The sequence below is a fragment of the Atheta coriaria genome, unplaced genomic scaffold, assembly GCF_025399875.1.
Source record: "Atheta coriaria isolate IRGN ID8LTWV9N9 unplaced genomic scaffold, Caltech_Dcor_3.1 hic_scaffold_5_pilon, whole genome shotgun sequence".
Classification (NCBI taxonomy): Eukaryota; Metazoa; Arthropoda; class Insecta; order Coleoptera; family Staphylinidae; genus Dalotia; species Dalotia coriaria.
Genome location: NW_027045447.1, coordinates 4,476,983 through 4,501,484, shown reverse-complemented (window position 1 = coordinate 4,501,484; position 24,502 = coordinate 4,476,983). Strand labels below are relative to the sequence as shown.

The window sequence follows — 24,502 nt, the reverse complement described above, 5'->3', positions numbered from 1 at the left end:
AGAACTAACGTAACGCAGTGCAGTACGTCGCCAATATGGTTTCTCAGATAAGATAAAGAGCGTGCAGGCGTTTCTGTTACGCTGCGACTTTTATGCTTTATGCATATAATGCACACGCATAAAAATTGATATTTATTTTCGAACTTCTGCTTTACTCGGGGTGGTACTTATGTAAATACACGTGCGACTCGGCAAAGTTGTGAAACTAAACAGATTCGTTTTAAGTGCAAACTGGATGTATGGGGGATGAAAGATTAATACGTAACCATTGCACAGCGCTTCAAGCGCGTCGAGATGATCAATCATAAAATATAAACGCGTAACGTGTAGGAAAAAAAGAAGTGGGAATCGTTTTAAACTCGCACGTTTCGGAAGGAAAACGAACGTGTGCGAAAGGGTGCTCGGTACAATTAGTGGCATTAGTAGCGCGTTTAAAAAACGAAAAACGGCGAAACAATGTGATATTCGGGGGCAAAACCAGGAGGCGATCAATCAACTTGACTTGTCAAACGCGTCTGTTAAGTTATTGCTAATATCCTACCACCTGGACATGTAAAAGATGCAGTTGTGCGAGTATTAAGCACTGAGGAGACGCAAACTGAAATTGTCGACGTAAAATGATTAAAAATTAAGTTTATGGTGAATATTTCAGTAAAGAATTTGTTTATGTCTGACATTATTTGCTTTTTGCCAGCGCTGAGATATTTGTGGCAACGGCAGATGTTGTAGCCTCTTAAAAGTCACTTTCCGCGACTTTCATCCCTTCGACATATTTACAACATGCGCAGGGGTGAGCGCAAAAAACGGAGCAAAACTAAATTAAAACTTCTATAGGTAAAAAATAATACAACACAAAGTTGTGTGTTGTGTGTTCTTCAAGCTTACAAAAAGAGATATTTTATAAATTAAAACTTCCCTCTCAGTATCGAAACGTTTACATACATCTGTAACTTTTGCGCTTCGGTGTACCTGCATGGAACTCATTTCAATATAAAACTAATAAAAAATTTCGCAACGAGAAGGAAAAAAAAAACGCAGCGGAATTAATAATAAGCACAACGTTTTTTAAGCGCGTGCCGCGTGTTGTGCTTTGTTTGCCATCAAAACCATCAAATCAAATTCACCAGCTGTAACTCCACACCGTGCATCTTTTTCTGTTCTCTTTTTCTCTTTCGCTCAGACTCTACTTGTCTACCTTGTTGGAAGGTGTCCGCATTGCGTTCCACGCTACATGTGTAACTCTGCGATTTTTTTAAACCATAAAAACCACCCTGATATTACAAGAAAATTGCGCTCTGCAACCAATACGGGTGGGTTGCTATTTTCGACGGTTATGCTCTCGGGGCATTGCGTTTTTACGACTCGACCGCATGTTGTTGCGATGCGCATGCTAGAAATAAAAATATAAATTACTGAATTGCAAGGATAGATCAATTTATACTTCGGTGGTGAATACGTGTATATTATCATTGCTCATTTGGGAAATAGCCTAGCGAAACTTCTGTTATATGTAAACTTGCGTGAACAATGCTGTCATATCAAGTTACACACATCATATTTTGATTTTTGCCTTTATGTTCTCCTCTCGTCACTCGTAATGTTAATATTGCTATACTGGAATACTGGGGCTTTGAGTTTGCTACAGGACAATATTCGATTGGATTAAATTACTGTATCGTATGAGTGCATTATGAGGGGTGATGATTTTATTTTATTTCTATATATGAACACAAAAAGTTAGATTTCTTAGATTTTTCATCAATATTGTCCAAATTTTTGTGATTCTGTAAGCGCATTAACTGATTATTCATCAAAACCCTGTTGAATGACGTGAAGGACGAGGGTGTATGCAGTTCATAGTGTTATAAATGCGATTTTGAACGTCACAATCGTTGCGTGCGCTTTATCTGTCCATTTCCGTGGAGAGTGCATATTCCATCCAGTGGATTTGTTTGTATGGCATTTGAGTACGAGGTGTAGCATTTGATCAGGGTTTGCCAATCGCAATTTCTCGTTCTGTACGCCCTACAGTCAACATTGGTTTTACAAAGACATTACGTGGCTCACAGAGTGTGCGGTGAGGGTTGAATGAATGTTTGACATATAAATAAATTTTATTTAAAAGCTAATGATTTTATTTTTACACACATTATGATAAAATTTTAAGTATTTTAAGTTTTTTTTAATTTTAATTTTCACTTAGTTCAGTAAGGTTACTAATAGAAATGCTTCCAAAAGGAAATAATCATAAATAAAAACTTTCTTTTTACTTCTCTCGCCTTTGGCCTCCAACGACCAGCAAGGGGATATTAAAAAATATGTTTTTTTAAGGGTAATAAATTCTGATTTGCGATTAATGGACGTGCCGAAGCGCCGCGTGTTAATTGCTAGATTTTTAGATGTTGGGGTGGCATTTTTTTTCGTTTTGGCATTCGAAGCGCGAATCCAGGGGTTCAGGGCGTTCTGTCTCGATAGGTAATAGCCGACGACGGCTGAAACTTTTGTCATGGGGGTGCGAGGGCGCGACCCGGTCGTCCATATCTTGTGGAAATGCGACGCAACGAGCACGCGTCAAAACAAATAGCTTTCGGTTTTCGAAGCGGTCGCCCAGGCGTATTGAGTTATATTGGAAAGGAAATGAAGCTAATAAATCAAAAGAGAGCCCAGCAGCGTATTTGTGGATTGAGTGAGCAAGGGTGTGTGTACATACACATTTGTCCACTGACCAACTTTGATACAAAGTGTTCACATTTCAACATCTTTATCAAATGATAAGAGGTATACAATATTAATATCGATCGTTGTTTTCTGTTCACTCTGTAGATTTGGTTGTGATTGTTGAGATATCTGATATTTTGCTACCGGAGTTGAGTTGACCCGGCGATTCGCTAATGGACATTGCAATACGTTCGTGGAAAAAGTCGCGCTCAATAAACTTGTTATCACAGCAATATTAAGCGGAAATCGAATAATACCAAACAGAGCATGCAACGAATGTAAAACCTTGAAAGAACAGACCACAATTGTAATTGACCAAAATTGGTTTCCTATTATAAAATTACCTAAAATGATGATTTATTACAACTGGAAACGTTGAAATTAATGCGAGCAAATTGATGTAATTGGGGAAGTAGTGTAGCTTGAGGCATGCATCAAAAAAGTGGTTTTAGATAACCGTTTGGGCATTGTGAAGGGTATAGGGTAGAACAACCGAGTCTTTAAACGCAGTAATTCTCTACTATTTTACAGCTCCAGGCCCGGTCGACCACCGAAGCGAGCGCCAGTGGGTCTCAGCTTGGCGGCGTCCCACCTCCAGCACCAACAGATCAAGAAACATCGCCTCGACAATGGTGACTACCCCTACGAGAATGGACATATGGGTATGCTGTATTTTCAATATTTATCGGCATTTAATTGATGCACCACACGCACAAACATTTCGTTTATTGTTTCACCCCTCAAAAGGGTTTAACATGTACAAATAAGCAATAAACATTTTATTTGGAGATAATTAATAAAGCCCCACGCAGGTTGAAATAATTGCGAGCACACATTGCGCGCAAATTGAATATTATATTATATTGGCACAATGCGAGCCGGAAATAATTCTTCCTGCGGTGAATCCCTGCCATTTACACTTCGGTATCTTTGCATACCATTGCATTATTCTCACATTATTTACACACTCGGTTTTACCTATTTATTCGCGGCGGAAATAATACCTGAATGTGTGATGTGAAAAGGGTGAATTCAGTACGAGCCGTTTGCAGAAAAATCTCCTTCTCGTACATTCCGCACTCCCCGATCGAAACGGTCGCCGGTTGTGTCCTGAACCTTAATTACGATTGTGGTCGCTTGATATCGCCGACAAAAGGCTTTTAATAACTGAAATATTCCGTTAATGTCGCCACGTATCGGCGCGCCAAACGATAAATAATTTTCGGTATTTATATTAAATTAATAAAACCAATTTCGCAATTAACACACGCATTATTGCTTTGTGCTAACATACCCACGTAAAATATCAAAGACAAAGAGACAATAATCGAATACCATAGGCTTATAATCTGGCTTTATCGTAACATCATGAATAAATTCACAATTTTTCAGGGAAACAAATGAAATAAACATTAGGGGTTGTGCAACCCCAATTACACACGTGAAACAGCAATTTGAAGACATGCAAAATTACAGCCTAAATTACAATCAGCTACTGCAGTTACAAATAGACGTCCAACTGCGCATTATAATTTGTTTATCGTCGTTTCTACTTCACGGCGTGTTGTCCATTTATGGCCATTTTTATGTATAGCCGGTAACATCTGAAACAAACAATTAAAAACAAATTTAATGCGAGTTAATGCAACGTTTATGATTGCGTTAACGTCGCTAATCTTATGTTTTAAATGTATTTTTTTGTTCTTCGACGTCGGTTGCTTGCATTTTAGCATGCGGTGTGCAGTGTTGATGGTCACTTTTATAGTTCTTATAATGCACACGAGAATACTTGCATTTGGAGCGAGATAAGCCTCTCGTACACGCATATAAAATATATAAAACAGCGCTTAAATTATGCATGGATCGGCGAATAAAAAATATAAAAATAAAATAAATTATGGTTTAATTAAGTTTCGGCGCTTGAGAGTTTACGTGTGAGTGTGTGAATGCGACGAATGTGATATCTGAAATGGACATAAATGTAGGTAATGCGTTTGTCGTCGGTTCGCACTTTTATTATTATTACATTTTATTAGTTTCGGTTATTTCTGTTTGCCGATGTGCGCCTGCCAATTACGGGCGGATGCCCCGCTGACGATACGACGACTCCGCTGTATTTGCGCCCCGATAATCGGCCGTCGCGCTCGTCATCAAAGTCGTATAACTTAATCTTGCTGCGAGCCAGAATGCGACTCTCTGTCGGCACTGATACGCGCGTCATTACGGCGCAATCGTAAACGGCGATTTTCGACTTGATATCGAAAGGATCATGGTATTGCTCGCGTGTGCACGAGATAAAAACTGAACTGGACGCTGCAGCATGGTGTTGATGATGAGTTTTTCGGACGCAATTGTAGAAGAAATAAGTAATAAAGCTAATAAACCCAAAAGGAAGTCGGATTAAATGCGATAAACGCGCATCATTTGCACCATTTCATCTTGACTTCATTTTTTATATACAAAGTGTCCTGAATTCATTTTAATTATAAAATTTTACTTTTGTTGTAAATGTAATGTACGAATGGTTTGTAGAATATTCGATAAACATGTTTGTTTTCCACGTTGGCACATGACAAGACACTAATAAAAGCGGCGCGAGGGTTGTAAATAAATAAAATGAAGGCTTGCAGCGATCTTCACGGCGCGCCGCCCCGTCTCTCCATTAGCGCCGCGATTAAATGACGAACGTAATACTCGCCATACGCACACACGTTAACTATCGAACATGAAACGGAACATGAAACGAAGCGCGCGAAGCCATCAACAGCAAGAATATGGCGGCGGCGGCGAGGACGAATACGACTGGAGCGATTAAAAGGGCAAATGAAGAACATAACTGAACAAAATAAACCCCATAAAGCAAAATAAACACGACGCACACAACAGGCGCACGATTTTCTTTCCCATTACCAATGTGCTTCGATGTCTTCTTCTCGCGGCGCAAACGCCGGGCAATAAACGAATAAAATCAAAAAATAATTTAATTATATTTATCATGTTTTATAGTCGACTATAAATGGTCGTCATTCACGTAGGAATTCTTTGTCTCCCTCTTCGCTTGTGCTTCACACTTCCATAGCCGATGGTTCAGGTCTTATTTCGCTTGTTTCAATAAAACAGAAGTGTAGAAGTGTATGCACAAGTCTGGCCTGGAGTCGCGTCTTCGGCCAATGTTACAATCCACACACGACGGGTTTAATTATCTCTTTGTTGGTTTGTTGTTGTACGTTTACCTTTGGAGCGTTGTGGCTGGGTCATGTTGATCTATTTCGCTCGTAAAGGTATCATATCTTTTGGCGCGTTTATGTGTCTCCCATAGTTATAAATTTAATTGTATCAATCACCACAAATACCAAAACTAATAATAATTGGTACTGTGGGATAAAATATTTACTTTATTTTATGTCTGCTTGAATATGAACACCAGAATTACTTACAACAATAGTTCAGCATAACCCGCAGGGGATGTGGTGGTAGTTTGTGCGTATGATGTATAAATGTTTGTATTTGCTGGGGCACATGCATGTGTATCATATTCGCCGTCGTGTTTCATTGAGATACAGATTGTAGTTATTACGTATTGCAATTGGGGGGCCGCATTGTTGGTAACTCCTGCGCGCGATAGTCAGGACGATTCCGATTGTTGCGCCCATTGTGCACGCAAGGACATGTCATAATGCCCTGACGCGTGCATGTGAGGTTTGACGTGCGAATCGTGCGATATGCAATAATTCGATTTGATGCTGAACGCGTCATCGCATTGTTTAGAAACGTGATTTAATCAAGCTTAACTGAGACCACAACCAGTCAATGCAGTCAAAATTTACTAATTAAATAGATTCGATGGTTATAATTGGAAAAAGTGTAATTTCAAACTCAATTAACGGTTAAATTTTAAATCGAGTTGATTTGTTGATTCAAGCGATGGGTTTTTCAAGTATTGGCAACTGAAATGTTTTCTCGTTAATGCAACCAGATTGGTACTGGTTTGCAATGAGTGCACACGAGTGAGTCAAGCAGAAATGCAGTTGGTTAAATGGTGGTCTCGACTATGCACTTCGCTTTGTGCATTCGAATATGAAAAGTAAACAGAATGATATGAAGTATGATATCATATTACAATTGCATCCATGGAAAGGGCCCGAACATTGCGCCGCGCGCTCGTGTGTTTATTGTGTGTGCACAATGTAAGGGGGCTGTTTGTTGGCTGCGCGAGTCAGTCCCACCACATCATACAGTCTGTTATTTAAAATAAATAAAACTGTAAACGTTGAAAAATCAATCTAGATCTACATTAAACACCCTGTAAGATTGCACACGAAAGTTGGGTGGGCCTTCCACACAAGTTGCAACAGAAAATTTAATACCTAAACCACCACGACAGGGTGGAAACACAGAAAGGAATAAAAAAGAATATAATGCACATGCAACATTATTGTTATTTCATTATATGTTCGACGATGCGCGCATATCGTTAATGCTTGATTAAGTTTCAGAACCTTTCAAAAAAAGCGCGCCTGGCGATCGAATACCGCAGAAAAAAATTCGAAGCTTCATTTGTAGCGCCGCAACTTCGGCAGCAGGGTGGGGATGTTTTTTTTTGGGCAGGTTCCTTTCATCAAAATTTATATAAAAAAAAAATTCGACAAATTTCGTGTGCTCATTGCATTGTGAAATGTGCAAAGACAAGCCGTGTGCCAAAACTGCATCAGACAAAAGCCAACGAAATGCAACTCTTGTATCGTTTCTTTTGTCACTGTTTTATAGCACTTTGTTTTTGTTTTTGGAGAATTTTTTATCATGCGGTGAAAATTCACGGGAGGCGATTGAACTCTCCAGCCGAATAATAAAAGCGGTCATCACTTTATGACACGATAAATAATAAGGGATGAAATAAAAACTCAGGACGACGGAATTGCGAGACGACAACTTTGCGCGCCGCGAGTCGGCGACCATAACATTTCTGCATCGTGAGTTGTAAAACGCTTCATAGTTTTAGGACGCAAGCGCGTTCCAATCCAATAATAATTAAAACCGATCGTTAAAAATAAAAGCGTCCACTTTTGATAATCGCCCAGCGCGGAGTTATAACTCGCATTCGAGTTCCATAAATTTAAGAAATTCGCCGAAACGATCAGTTGTAAAACACTTCCGAATAAATAATAAACCCAAGACAAGATACGCCATACCTAAAAGAGAACATTTTATAACTTTACAAAACCTAAAGAATTTGCATTTGCGTATAAAAATTCATTCGCTGATCTTTTATTTGTGGATTCAGGCTAATGCTCATCTTCTAATTACCGGTTGTCACTGCTTGAAGAGGTCTGGCAGCGTCGGCGTTCGGTTTTCATTATTCCTGCGTCTGTTATGCCGTCTGTCTGTTTCTCACCGTTTTTCTTATTCTTATTATACACTTTGTCGGCCGTCTAGTGTTCATGTATCAAACGCACCGTAAATAATCTTTCTCAATGTGATGCTGCATATGATGGAAGATGCATTTTAATCCTTCCAAATGGAAATACAGAAACAAGACGAACGCAACAAATGAAGAGAGTAATAGGGCATGACTATCTGCATCTTATCCATAAAGTCAAAGTAAAAATAAAATATTGAAAAGGGTTTTACACATATACAAATTTATTTTTACGATTAAAAGATTTAATTCAATTTAAAATATAAAACTTGAAAGATTCATAGATTGAGTTGGTGATATTTATTTAAATTCGACTTTAATCGGTTTAAATAATTAATGTTGGTGTTGGAAATAAATAAAATGTTGTTATGTGTAGCAATTTGAATGGTATGTAATTTGGTGTGAGCAGTGAGGACACTTGGCGTGATATAAATTACGCTAATGGAGGGTTTTCAGCTCAATGACCAAAACCACAATCCACAAACCCTAGTATTTAGCGCTAACCGGTCCGTGCATTTCGGATCTGAGTCTGAGCGAGGTGCGCACACTAAGTGTAGGCTTTTAATTCAATGGTCGCCCGTTCGACCACAATGATAGCAATCCGAGTAATTACTAATGAATAGGTCACAAAACGGTTACACATTATCTCCGTCTTCTTCGTTGTGGCCACCAGCCGGAATGACAAGCGTTTTTTTGGTCGGACTTTTTCTACTTCTCGAATTTCTTGCCTTTTTAGCCTCTCTCCCAAAGCGGCCAGACTTCACGGTTGTTTAGGCCCTGAGGGGCAATCGAATCGGACGTGGTGAAGACCTGCGAGACCCCAATCGAGAGAAAAACATTTCAGTCACACATACAAACATACGAACGCTACAAATGTATATCAAAGAAGAGTAATTTAGTTTTGATTCGAATTCAATTCTTTTTCGTTCTTGGTTTGGTTCAAGGTAAGCGAATGTTTAGGAGTTTAAGTGTTTCGATTATAGCAATTTCAAATAATTCCAATGTCGGGGTGCGTTATTATTATCATCGCGAACAGGTTGGGTAAAATAAATGCGGCTGTTAAATGGATAAACGGAGTGGCGATGTGCTGAACCAACAACAGCCCGCAATCGGCATGACGATCGAAAATTGCCGCGTTAATATTAAATTCACCGTCGCTTTACAGTTCGGTTCTGTTTCTGTTTTCCACAAGTGTTGCGTTTATAAATCGACATCGGCACCTATATCTTCCACACCGATCGATACCACGTGACAAGCGTACGCTTTGCCTGATCGTACACGTAATAAATTGAAATAATGGCACCAATTTTAGAAAATTGGGCAAGTCCGTTTAACAACAGCACAGCTATTTCGTATCATACCTGGACGCATCGCGCCCGACAATTTGAAAGATAACAACAGCAATAACAACAATTACCTCCCAAAGAACAGCGACCCACCGGCATTTAATTGAAACGGTTACAAACCTGAAAATTGCTCTTTACATAATTCTCCAATATCTTCGAATGGCTATTATTTCTGCTCCGGATTGGACAGTTTAAACATGTTTTTGTTGTCCCACAGCGAGAAATAAACGGCAATCTATAACAAAATCAATTCGGAAGATTCACACAAAAGAAATTTGATTGCACCTTACCGCAAGTTGAATTAGACGGCGAGCAGCACAAAGGAGCGCGCGGCGTCATGTTGTTAAGGGGCGCCTGGTCGTCTTTTTTTGCTTTATACCTCTTAGTTGCTTAGTCATTAAATCAATAAATATTACGGATCGCATCGCAAAGCGAAAAAAGCCGAACCATCGAAACGCTATTAATTTTTGAATTAATGCCTTAATTGCTGAATATTAATTCACATATGACTCTTCTTCTTTGGTCGAATTCACATTGTCAGTCATGCTTTTTGTCTTTGTTGGTTTTTTGTTTTAATTTCATGCAGATTCATTGCTTCTTTATGGTTTAAGCTCACAGGAGGCACAAACTATAGTGGGGTTTCTTTGTTATATGAATGTAGATGTTTAAAATCAACAACTTTGGTTTCTGTTCTCTCTGGGTTTTATTCTTTACACAGAGAATTCAAAAGGTGCGCGCACGCGCTTCAAATTGCGCAATGCTTAATGCATGCGCACGATTAATATCCACATAGAAAGCTGTTATTAATCGTCAATATCCGTCCGATGAGAGCGATGCAAACGATGAGACGTTACGATTAAAAATCTACTGGCCGAGGAAAATGTGCGTTTCCTGCCTTCTGGTCGGGTCGCGTTGCTTAAACGCTTGCCAACCATCTGACCAAGGCAAACGCGTCCATTCTTTCCACTCCACTCGTAGATCAAACCGATTAATAATTTGTTGTATTATATACGTTTTTAATGTGCAAAGCACACACACGCTCCGTATCAGATTAAAGATATCTAATTGCTCGTTGAAAAGGCGAATAAACACAGTGTTGTAATGGTTGTAGGTGCAGACATATTATAAGTATACCCAACTAATTGCATAAAAAAGATAAAATTTATTGTAAGGAATGGTAACATTCAGTATATTGGAACGTCTGCAAAACACCTCGCGAATTAATAACGCCGAACAATTTTGTCAGAATGTGAGAATGCGCAATTATATTGGTTGGCTGGGGCGCTCGGACTTGCAACGTGCAAACGCGCATAAATATGAATACGAAAGATGAAAAATTCAAGCCAACAAAAGTGGCCGCCCTACACTACTTGCTTGCATTTTATAATTCCGACAACAAGGGCGACCAGAGACTGAGCGGCGATCATGCCGGTCGCATATGGGATTTTTATGGAAATTAAGAAAATTCTTCGGTTGCAGGTAAAACAAAGTGTAAAAAACACAATAAAATTGCCGCAAACTATAAACGAGAGCAAGTTGCGAAACAAATTGGTAATTGCCAAACAAAAAGACAAAAAATGTTTCACTAGACTATTTATAAATTATATATTCATATTAATATTTACAATTTCCGTTGTTTTGAAACAGTGACTGATTGACAAATGAAAAATTATCCACACTCATTGAAAAGCTGTGTATTGATGATTTGGAACATTTTTTAAGACCAGCCCAAATCATGAGACGTCGAAAGCGACTCGTCAAAGAAGCGCTCACCCAGAGATGCGATGATTAATTATTGCAGCTAGGCGCCACGGCGCATACACAATAAACAGGAAAAATAATTAGGTTTCTGTTATTTTAGAACCTCGCGCACGCCGTGGCATCATCCTCGTCAGATGTATACAAACAGATATTTTAATTAAACTCGGGGATGGTGTGGTGTGTATTGTATACGAATGTGTTTGATGTGTTTCTCGTCTTGTGTTGTGTGTCTGATGTGTGAGCGGCGTGCATCGGCCAGAAGGTAGTAAAACTTTGTTAGAACGTTATCATATACCGCGCGCGATGTTGGAGCCGTGAGATGATTGGATGATATTTATATACCCGACGCTGGTAAGGTTAGGTTGGTTGTGTTGTTGGCGGCGATGAAAAGAGAAGTTGATGAAAGTGATTAGGAAAGCACCCTGAAGAACGTGGACGTGAATACGATTTCCCTTCGCAATGTTACGTTTGAATGCGATGGCTGCGTCACGAGTGACGAGTGGATGCGGCGCGAAACTAGAGTCATCAATCAAACCGGGGGGCCCTGCTCCTTCACGCGGTGGTGTGGTGTCATTTGCGAAACGCCGTTGTTTCGGTTTCGCATGCTGATGATGTACGATTTAAGCATGAGAAAAGTCTGAAACGCTTTGTCTGAAGCGCGCAGGCAATTAGACCTAAAATAAAAGTCTACTTGGGTGTGGAATTGAGAAATTAACCTGGTCGCTTTGTTATGCAGATATGTCACGACTGGAGAAATCACCGCTGTTGGCGAATGGATACAATCATCCGCCACATTTGGGACATATGCAATTCATGGCAATGCCGCATCCAGCCGCCGCGCATTCCGCCCTCCTATCGCCGGCGATGCCACACAATTTGGGTCGACATGACGGACCTGTGATCAAGAATCAGGGCATGCCATCAATGGAGGCTATCGCCAGGTAAGAAAACCAACATTCACACGGTGTAATAAATCAATAAATTAATAAATAAATTAATTGCTCACAAATCATTGCCAGTGACATTTGACATTCGACATTTAAGAAAAAGTTACTTAACATTTTTGCACTTGATAAATATAACAAGTTTTTTTGTGTCTCTGGTCGTGTTAAATTTTGTTATGAATCCAGAAGACGAACCAAGGGGTTACCTGGAGAATTAATCACCGCGCAGAGTATCCGTCGTGACGTGTACACGCATCCAGCGCCGTGGATTTGCATTTTAATTACGAATACGTACGGGCGAAGCGCGAACGCGCGTCGAAATGATAATGACGACTTGAAACAACGGCAAGGAGCGAAGGACGACGAGTGTGCGCTCCGAGTCGGGATTAGAGCTTTCCTAGGATCAGTTTCAACCGAAATGCATTTATACGTGCGAGGTCAAGTTTTCGTCTTGCGTCTTGCAGGCAGATAACGAGACGCATGCATAAGAGCATAATACAAGTCCTACTAATCCACAGTCGCGGCATGTGAAGTTAAAGTGCAAACGGGATTCGCACGTTTCGTATTGAATATAATTAACCTCAAACACACAACTTGACACCGCGCAAATGAAGATGTAGAAATATCTTTCACTGTAAAATGAGTTATTTTCAGTCTGTGTATATGTGTCGAAAACGAATCGTTGAAAACAAATACACTTATCAGTCAGACATTGGTGTTGGAATAATTGTATTTGCATTATCGCATATTGTGCATTGCTGGGACGGGAGAGAGAGTCGGAAAAACGTGTGGGACTTCGGCAATTCCGTAAGCCGCTTAGCGTGTATTTTGTTGGCCTCTAACTGTACGAGTTAACGAGCGCACACCAATCCAATTTGACATCCGTGCACACGAAACAAGCGAAAGCCGCGCTCAAAAGGCTCAAAGTGAGCGTTTTTTATTTTCGCTGAATGCAAAAGTTTAAAATCACATATGAAATATGAAAAATACATATAATTAATTTACTTTATTTGTATTTGCAGATCTGGTATCTGGGAAAATTGCCGAGCAGCATACGAAGATATCGTTAAACATCTTGAAAGGTACGTTTTTCTTAAATTATGTTAATTTTAATATTGAACTCATAGTTGGTTAAGAATAGCATGCTTGAATAAATGCGGATCTGTAGAAAGTCATTTTGTGTTATTGTTGCATTCACAAAGAAATATATCAGGCATCTCCAGTCTGATTAATAAAGAAATGAAATGGAGATTGAAGATCGTAGACGTCTCGCAGGTAAAACCCTGCCAAAGTATTCCTCTCGCTGTTTACACACACACACATACAACGTCGAGTCCTTGTTGCACGCTGGAATAAATCATACGTTGAAATAAATTGGTTTGCATTGTAGCATGGTTTGTAATTCAATATTGACATACGATATTACCAGTTGTCGTGTGCTGGCGTCCCTCTCGCTTCTCCAATGAAGGCGAAACAAACGAAACGCGACATGCCGAGAGAAACGCAAGAAACGCACGCATACGGCGAGTTAATTAACAGATAGATTATGTGCGATAACATTTCGCCAATATCGAGTCGCACGCATTATGCTTATTTGTATTCGTCGCTTCTTCGCTTAAGCGGATGAAGAATGAGGCTCGGTATGAACGAGTGTATGAACGCCAAAAGGAAATCGTTAAATGCATTGTGTATTAAGATTAATTGTTGCGGCGAGCGACGGGAGCTGGCTGGCGCGTCGGTGGCGTCTCGTCCTTATCAGTTTCGGTAGTCCGCGAGACGCAAACAGCACGCGGTCCTATTCAAACATCCGAACGTGCAATATCATTCGGCGCGCTGATGTTAATGGCGAGAATTATAGACTTACAATCTTTTTCTTTCGACCGCATCGCCCTCGCATCGGCGAAACGCGGCGCGTAATGACTCGCGTCCCCAACGCGCAAAGAAATTTAAATTTTCGAGGTGTGCGAATCATTAATTATAATATCCGCAAGAGGGTGATTTCCACAACGCGTTCTAAATGTATCATTTTTACTCGCACCTTGGAAAACGCCCTTTTTATTGTGATTTATTCCGATTCTCTTCGTTTTCATAATGGTAATTCCTTTTACTTCCTACAACGCTAGCAAGGAAAATAACGTAGACGGTGAGAGCGCCTGAAATCCCAAAAATTCGTAATGTACTCGTACCTTGACTTTGCCTTATGGGGCGAAATGAAAAAATAGGGAATTTGTCGGAGTGAATGTGTACATCCCTCGCGCGCACGCTAATAATAATGCAATTTTTCATGTAAATTTCATCGTGCCAAATGGCGTGCGGCGGCGTGTTATTGCTCTCTAAACATCCCGCAAACTGAACTCTTAGGGGAGCCACGACGACAGACAGAACACGCTGATGATTCTTAAAATGTCTTCGCAAAAAATATATGCGTGGCAGTTTGCATTTAACTGAATTACAAAGTCAATGAAAGGAAGAAACATTACGCATACGAAACGAGTCCCATCTGCGTTGAACCGCATCAGTCATAACTTTTATTCATTTTTAAAACCTACCGCAATTTTTTATATTGTTTTGTTACGTAAAAATACTTGTGCTGGTAAAGCAATTAGTTAATTATTGTTATTGGCGATTCGCGTGCAATCGAATATTATTTATTTTGTCTGGCTGCGAGCAAAGGGAGACCTCAATAAATATAAATATTTCTCAATCTTCTGTACTGCTTTGATTCACTGTATGAATACTCAGGCGTCCAATGCAAAGTGATTTAAAGTCCGGTGGCAAAAACTCCGGGTGTCTGTCTGATCATGTTCTGTGCGGTTCCCTTGCCTCCATCCAGAACTGGCTACTGTTGCTCTCTAAACTAAACGATCTGCTTTTTATTTTTCGTCATGAAACAACATTGTTACGCTTTCAATATATGCAAGCGTATAATATCAGAAAGGCAATAAATTACCAACGATTTATGCGTGTTTTATACACACACAATCGGAATGTATCTCGCATGCAAGCATATCTGCATTTACGCAAATATCGTTTAACTTTTGACGACGGGCGCAAATGGCAACAAATCAAAATTAAGTGTCTCGTCGGCGAGTTTCAAGCGCGCTCGCATGCAGAACATGAACATGATGGGGGTTTATGTAGTCTATTAGTTGGCGGCGATGTTGTAGTAGTAGCGTTTTGCGTCGCCAACTGCATATTTGTCACGGCGACACTGTCGGATTTGGTCTCGTCTCTCGCGGGGCGATATTCGCCACCCCCTCACGCTGTTGCAAAACCGTTTTAAGCTAAGCTTATGTTATGTTACGCACGTTGCGTGCCGCTCTCGGGAATGATTTGTGTGACGCGCGAAAACGCCGGATCACTTTGAATAATGTCGCACGTCGCATTCGATTCCAATTCAGGCGTTTTACATCCAATCTACCAAAACAACACCATTATCATCAAGAACATGTCAGAAGTAAAGAACTTTATTTGGAATTTAATTGCTTCTTGGGGTTTGTCAGGAGTAAAATATATTGCAATCAACTGGTCCACAATGGAGACAATGGGAAATCAAAAGTTGCGACAGATTTATGTCCACTTTAGGAAACCACGCAAGATTTTCTAGGTCCACCAAGGAACTATGACTATTACTATTGCTGGTGTTATACTTATAGACCCCGGAAAAAGGAACGACCACAGCAAGAAGAGCAATGAAATAGAAGGAAGAACGTTTTCTATTACGTTACTGCAGGGTGTCGGGATTAATAACTGTGCGACCGTGACGTTTTATGTCCTTACAGCACGCTCCACATAGAACTTCATAGACTACGTGCTAACACATTGGCGAGTAGTCTAGTAACCAACCCTCTTGGGCTTAATGTTACGTCGTACAAGTGTTAGTTGGTACACTCGAGGCAAGGAATCATGAAACAAGAATTATTGCGAGATATATCGGCGTCGCAGCCGGAATATTTCCTCATTAAATTTCCGGTTGGCACGCTTTATTTATATAGATAAATAAGAAATAAATATAAATCACGGTTGTCTACGCGCTTCTTATTACTTTTTCTTTTTCATCTGACACAAAACAATTACTTGCATGGAATTTATAAGTTATTTAGTTTTGAAAGTCTGCACTGCGCATTTAATGCGAAAAGAGGATTTACATTTCAAAAGCTTTAAAAGTTAATTTAAGAAACCCTTTTTGTATGCGGGATGCGACACGAAGTGTGTTTGGAAAGTCGAAACTCAATGCGAGGTTAAAAACCACCCTAGAGTTTTGTACTCGATTATAACATTCATCGACATCGACGTGTCCTTTCGTGTTCCATAAAAAGCACGCAATTTTGTTGGCGAAAATAAATATAAGTTGACTGTGCTGCTCCTTGAAACTTGAAACATTAGAACTTGACAGTAGAAGCACCTTCTCGTCTTCGGCGACGCGCCAGTACTTTTAATCATCATTTCAAGATCATTAACAAATGCTAATTGAAGATCGAATTTGCCTCTCGACTTTTTGCCATTTCTTTTGCAGTCGCTTACGTTCCCTCAATTTGTCTCAATTTACATTTGTAATTTACAGCGGAGAGGCACGGCATGTGCGAGACAGGGCAATAAACAAAAGATGTTAATGTAAATGTAAAGTAAATGAAGAAAATTGAGAACGACGACTACTAAATTTACAAACTGGCGAATGGCGATGGGCGAGAATAAAATAAACAAGAAAGGAAAACGAAAACATGTCTGATAATACAATTCTCTGCGGCCGCAGCGACTGAATTATAATTGCAAGACGATAAATTATAAATCAATAATAAAATTGAGCTCGTGTTAACAACTATAGGGTGTTGCCACAATCCACGTGTGCTTATCTGCTTATTTATTTTATACTCACGCGCATGATTTGCTCGGACAATGAAAACAAAACGTTGCGCCATGCGTTTGCAACTTTTTGCATTCGCTTTCTCGTGTTAGAGATGCGTGCGGAGATTTTTCAAAAAACTTAATTACAAAATCACGCCCACCTCGTAAATAAATCATCATGCCAAGCGCACAACCTGCAACAACTCCAAAAGAATAATCAAATACACAAATGAAATTCAATATTTTACTTGTGAGTAAAATAAGAATAACTGCAACAATTTATTTAACTTTCGCAACATCTATAGTAAAATACCTGCAATTAGTGTTGCTATACTTCCTAATTCAGAATATCGTTTTATTGTGCCATCAAGATAGCCATGATGGTGTCAGGTGATTCATTAGATATGCAAATTGTGTAAACAAATAATAATGTTGTTAAAATACGGTTGTAAATGTTACAACAACGTCTGGAGGCGCGTTAATTAAGCTTCCATATCTCGGTCACTTCCATTTGTATTCAGATATAAGCACCGCAATGTTAAAAATTATTAGGAAATAAAAATTTACCGAAAAAATAATTACACGGATTCTTTCCTGTTGGGTGTTAAACATTTGAGTGCTAACGTTATCCGAACTAGAATCGAGCGTTCACTGAGCATGGGATTTCTTATTTTAACACAAATATGAACAAAAAATACAATAAAACACCAATCAAAAAGCGGCGCAGTGCGCTTAATTCTCTTTTAATTCAGTTTGCAATTTTATCAAATTATCCAAAAACGATTTAGCCCTTTTCGACCTCGCCCCAAATTGGAAACAATTTCATAATTTCTTAAACGAAAAACTTGACTTAAACATTACTTACTTTTCATTTCAACCATTCGTTTTACACTCGGTCGAGCGGCGCATTCGAGTAAAGAGTTAATTTGAAATTGAGTAGATATCAAAGGATGATTACAACTCTCATGCGCATATGCAGGATAGGAATCTTGTTATAATAATGATTATATTATAATGATGATGATGAGTGTGCTTTTCGGAAGGTGCCTATATTACGGAAGGCCTGCAATGTATATCTAAGCGCGCCGTCGTAAGCAAGTACAAGAAGAGAAGTAAGAAGTAGCCGAAAACATTTGTTCGGACATCGCAACGCCGCGGACTCTATATTAATAATTCATTGAAATAAACCGTATAATTATAAATCCAATTTTGTGCTACGGAGCGTTGCTGTAGCTTTAATTCTAATTATAAACACACATGTCTAACAAAACATCAAGATGGAAATGAAATCGTTACGGAAATCATAATAATAATATTGAATGATAAAATGAAATTATTTATATTAGCATAATACGCGTATGTTAATCAAGTAGCTACCGTTGAGATTTCGATTCGTATTCAATTTGTGCTTTAAATTTCGACCGCAATTAACGCATTGGTAAATTCGCACTGGACCAGCCTTTGGCTTTGGGCTTGTGGCCGATTTGTATTCAAACTATTAAACAGTTCATTCTTCACAGTCGGATATCGGACCGCGAACGAATTTCCCCTTTGCATGCGTTTCAAGCCTTCCCCGAAAATTAATTACAGCGCGTCACAGAGGGCAGACGCGTGCAATTAGTCTAGTTTATTCAACCGTATCAACGTTCTGTGTTTCTGTTTCTATTCTTCGTGAGGCAGGCAAAGTTAAGTGCGCCGAGCAAATCTGTTTGTTTGGTGAATATTAAGTCGAGTGAATTATTCAGATTTGGGCGTTACGTCGACCGAACGCGAAACCATTAATCAGTCGTCAAATTTGAGTTGGACCAAATGAAATGCAAATTAAGTCCGAATTCGAAGCCCAACTAACTCAATGCTCGCAAATAAATTTAATAATGTTCTGGGTAATATTTTTGTTTTTCGTTGCTGCAAATGCGTAAAGATAAATAGATTATTTTATATTTCGAAATGAATTCAAGCTTGATTGATTCCCCTGTGGCCTAATCAAGGAACGCGGCGGCAAATTCGCAAGGAGCTCGAATTACCGGTTTCAAGTCGCGAGCACGATGCACAACGAACATGAACTTCATTCAAATTTCTAATAATTTTATATATACAAAGTGTTTCAAGCAAAATATTTGAGGAAAAATTTTACCATATCAAAATGATAATTTACTCATAGTACAAATATTGTGTTTGGATGATTGAGCATATTGTTTGTTGTTAGAGTTAACCTAGAAACCCCACAGAAAAAACATTCGGTATGACGATAAAATTGAAAACGCAACGAAAACATTATTAATGCTTGTATGCAAAAGTGTGCGTGTTGCGCTTCATTCGAGTCAGCAGTTCACAATGGGGTGTGGAAATTGGACGCTAACAAGGTGACAAGTAAAATATTTATTTGCTTAGAGCGCACCCGCGTAGTACCTTCGTTTAGGTATTGATTAACATTGACTAATGAACATCCTTTTTTAACACACAACCGCAAATGCCCCACGCGTATTCCCATTAAGTTGTAATATGTGACATCCAGTCATCACCTAGATACAATAATAAACAAACAAACATCGTGTCGCAAGCTGTACTAATTCCCATATTCCCAGGACACCTCATACTTACCAACACCGCACATCAATCAAAAACCAACCTACTAATTACCTAATTAAATTAAAAAGTAATATTTTCGATGGCGATGCGATTTTCAATTAGCACCGCGACCACTTGATGCCAGTCACTTGACGATTTGCTTCCGTCGAAAAGTTTAAAGTTACATTCAAGTTTTTGAGTGAGTGAAGCAAAGTGAAAATGAGAATTTGAGATCCGCCCACACATCAAAGTGTCTTATGCGGAGAGATAATATTTGCGTTACAAATGAGCAATAAGGTGATGACACCCTCTTCTGCACGCCGCCGATGGATGTGCATATTGCATTCGTTCTCGATCTTTCAACGTTTGTATCGCAACTCGCCCTCCCAACGCAGGACTCCGTCACCGAGATGTCACCGCGTGATTAATGATCTAATTTTAATAATAACTCGACTCTCCGCTGTGTGTAATGCGCGCCTTCTTGTCGGTGGCCCCTCGGATGTCCTCTATTTGTTTGTGTATGATTCTGCTTTCCATTTTCCGCTAAACCGTGCGGCTGCTGCCGACGCACGCCACGGCTGCAATTTTGTTTAGCATAAGCACGCACAGACGATCACCACCACCCCAATTGTGGCGGTAGTGGTGGCTGAGTGTAGGCACCTTTATTAAAGAATCTCCGCCGACGCGCGCTGTCTGCTCGACGATAGATAACATTCATTATCTTCACATGTACTACCGTCGCAGCACACCTTCTGGACGACCACACTCTCGAAGTCTGCCACAAATCGCTCAAATGACTGTTAATTAAATTTTATCCAATAATTTTGGATCAAAAGCAACTGGTACATATTGAAATTAATTAAAATTTTATGAATTTTTCTCAAATTTTGCAAATTTCCCTTCATAATACGATAATTTCTTGAAGAGCAAATGTAATACGTAATTATAAGAACCCCAGGAGGTACTTCATGTAGATGTATGAATATTAATATCAATTGTTGGCTATAGTACCCGCATGTAACCAACTCACATGTTAGATGATGTACTTGAAGTGAAATATCATAACATAGTTGGCGGTTTTGCTAATTATTCGTTTAATAACTCAACTTCGCGTCTCCCGAACGCAATGCTACTAGCTACCGAGTTGTAGTAACATCGAGACGTCTCGAAATCTCCAACGCCGGCCTGATTGACTGCTAATTGCCTCGAGATGTAATTAAATTTTAATTACGCGCTACGTTATCACTCTTGACGACGTCTTCAATTCAGTACTGGTAGAAATATATGAATTAACATCTCAAGCATCCAAAAGATTTGTATTTATAATATTTATTAGAACACTTCGTATATTATGCTAATGTTTGAGGCAATGGGCGTAAGTAAATTTTATTTTGATGTAAATCTCTCGCGTCTTCCAAACTTTCTGGAAATCGGCATGAAACGAGGAACAAAAAATTTAAACGAGCGGAAGACAACATCAATGTCGTCAATGTCGTTGAGCATCACACAGAAACACAAGGGGGAAGTTGTTTTCCACTTTTTTCCCCGACATTTTATTCTTTATTTCCAACATCTCAATATGGACGGGCTAATCTAATGACACCTAATGAAATTTGCTCCTTTTTCTGAGTGGCCCATTATTCGGAAGCAAGACATGTCCCCAAGGTGGAATTACGAAATGTGAAATGTGAAATTTGAAAATATAAAAAAGTTCAAGCGAACAAGACAATATAAAAGTATCGAGAAATAAGGAGTGCAAATGCAGCATGCACCTACATTGGAAAATTGCTTTTTAATGCTTTGAAGGAAACGTCGACGACTATTAGTTCTAGCATTTGTTCATTCCTAACTTGCATTCAACGGAAAATTGGCGAAAATGGAATGAAAGCGAATATACGCAGTGAAGTTTGATTCCGGAATAAATGATTTATGTTTTCCTGAGCGTTTTCCGTCTTACTCCCAACCCTTAGGTGAAATCTAGTGTAACATGTCGAATTTGAGTCAATTACATGCTGTAGATGCATTTATCAAAACCTACAAGTGTATTATTCCGTTCAGAGAAGCTGATAACATTCGTCTACCTTCATATTATGGTACAAGTATTCCCACATCTAGGTTTTCCGTAGATTTTCCCAAACCGACTCGACTGTCTGTTATCGTAGATGTATAATGTATTATGTTGTCGACATTGAACCGCCACGCCTGAAGTTGAACTGAGCTTGTCGTCGCGGGAGTAAAGCGGCAGCGACGTCGACGTTTAGGTGGCGCAGACTACACACATAGAAGGCGCATCCGTACTAATACACATCAACCCTTAACGCACATTTGAGAAACAAGCGAATGTGTTTGACTTGATTTTGGTAGGCGTTGGGAAGGTAGTGCATAGTGTGTAGTGTATAATTCGAAGGGAGTCCGCTATCAATCACAATGTGTCGGCGACCTTTAGAAAAATTACAAATCAATAATGTCACGGAGACATAAAGATAGTACCTACACAAGAAATTAAACCAATCAAAAGAACCAATTAATAGCAATGAATTCATTATATCTCTTTGATTGTTTACATTTGCGGTTTGTGGTTTTTACACCAAAAATATGCATATAAAGTTACAAATCATTTCGAATGCGTTTATAACAATGTTGATTCAACATTAAGTATGTATGAAGCAAAGCTCGCTGAACATGTGGAGCCGGAAAAACGAAATCATGCAGTATGAGGAACGCCAAGAGAACAACACATATAAACGATGGGTCAGCTATGCAAATAACTGACAGCGAAAATGTGGGAGAAGGCTGTGTGAATGCGGGAGGCACTCGCCACTTCTGTGTAAATAATAATTTCGATTAACAAACAGTAGTTACATCTATGAGTGCTGCAACGTTGACTCTAGGGTTGGAAGGAAATGTGAAAATATGATGTGCACATTCTCTTCAAACATACACTTTCCCATGACTTTCGTTTATATAGATTTCGTGAAAATATTGTAAAAAATGTGTTAAAACCTCAAATAAAACTTTAACAATTTGAGAAGTTTTGAGAAGATTTTATATATATGAAACAATGAAATGAAGGAGTTTGGTGAGTGAAGACTACTGTGAAGTTTTATTACAAGTTTTGTTTGCACAGTGAGCAGACCCTTTACAGTTCTAACAAAAGCGATGCGTTTTAATTGCAATTTCGTTTTAGTCCGCCTCTTTAGCAGTATCTCCGTGTGTGGGTTAACATGACTGGGGCTATTGCTCTTTCGGCCGGCATCAGCCCTAATCTTGAAGGGGTCCGCCTCGATACAAAAGGCTCGGACGCGAATGTGTGCGATCTGTATCTCCACATCTCGCATACGCATCCACATCCGCATAGGCAAATTAAATCTTAAATGAAATTTGAAACTATTCTCTCTGGTGGGCTACGCTTTCTTCTCGCAACCGCGTCATGAGGGGTGGAAAAGCATTGCCGATTATGTGCGTATTTTCTCATTGGACTTTTTGATATATGAACAATGTACAAACTGTGGGCTCATCCCTAAAAAGAATACGCTTTACTTGCAAAACGTGTAGGAAATCTTCGCGGTTTTTATTGTGTGCTTCCGACTTTGGGTTCAAGTTCTTAGCACGAAAGGGAAAGACGCGAAGAATTGGAAGAAGTTCCCGGCAAACTCAGACGTTTACAAGGGACTGACTCGTTTGAGCAAAGATTGTGTATGTATATACAAGGTTTTGGTCTTTGTAAAACCTTCAGCCGCAATAATTTAGGCAGGTTTTCTTTTCACTCACATCTCGCATTCTTACATAAGACGCGTATGTTATACTTAGATAAAATCGTGTAGACACCGAAGATACGAAAATTCTTTGCAAACAAGCAAGTAGTATATGTGGGGCCTACCAAAGGGGGATACACTTTCCTGCAATTCACATATTCCTCTGGATATTATTGCCCTATTGCCGTATGCGGTTGCGGTACGCATCGAGATATGAGCAAATATTTTCGAAAGTCGTAAATTTCGGGCGTTCAAAAGAAAAGCGAAATTTATGCCTTACATGCTTTCAAACTAATAAAATCCTTGGAATTTTCATTTCTAACGTTTAAATTAAATATTAGATTAAACATGGACTAGAATTTTTGAAGCACTATTTTAATTTGAAGTGTGTATTGTGAATACGTACATTGTGTTTACATTTCTTGCATCCCACATGTAATATTACTTCAGAGACCAGTTGATATTCAAGAATATCACATCAAGTCATGTTTTGGAGGCAATGTATTTCAATTTGCACACAGCTGCGAAGTCGACAAAGTGGCTAATAAAAGTTGCGCTCAGCCCGCTTTAAAACATGATGTTCCTCGGTGCGCTAAACCTACCCTAGGTGTAAATTGTGACGAGTGTATCATCATCAAGTCTGTCCTCACTCCTCAAACACATCACATTACGAATGTGTTTTTTTTTTCTGGTGCACTTCTCTCTAATACCTATGACAACTAGTTTTTCGTAAGCACGGACGAAAATAACCAGTGGTACTTTTTGTTTCTTGTCCTTTCTTATCTATGGATATGTATGTTGTGGATGTGCTCTCAGAAAGTTCGCATTACCGCAAGCTGGCATTACTTTTAAATATTCATCATTTCGGGCTTTCTCCCAAGTGTTCGAAGGGAGCGCACTGGAAACCAGCAAAGGAGCGCCCAAACCACGCACACCCCTCATCGAACACACTTATATAATATCATCAGTTGCGTGGAGGCACTAAAAGCATTCGGCCATTAAAAAATTAGGCCCGCGTTTTATATATTATTATTATTTTATGCTTTTTGGCTTCTTTCTAAGCCAACGCAATAGAAGTTATAATGGAAGTCGTCCAGACATTAAATTTTAAGACGTTCAAATGCAATATTGTCTTATAAAAACTGTAAA

General features: G+C 39.3%; 1 protein-coding gene across 2 annotated transcripts in view; it reads left to right on the top strand.

Annotated features, from left to right (window-relative positions):
* Positions 1-24,502, top strand: part of dac (dachshund family transcription factor) — a 116,006-nt gene that overhangs the window by 33,467 nt on the left and 58,037 nt on the right. The window contains exons 2-4 of one of the 2 annotated variants that reach the window (XM_065302581.1): positions 3,256-3,380; positions 11,978-12,182; positions 13,208-13,267. In XM_065302581.1, coding sequence (XP_065158653.1) covers positions 3,256-3,380; positions 11,978-12,182; positions 13,208-13,267 — 390 coding nt within the window. Of the gene's footprint in view, positions 1-3,249; positions 3,381-11,977; positions 12,183-13,207; positions 13,268-24,502 lie in introns of both variants that reach the window. The other variant, XM_065302580.1, reaches the window with a different exon arrangement.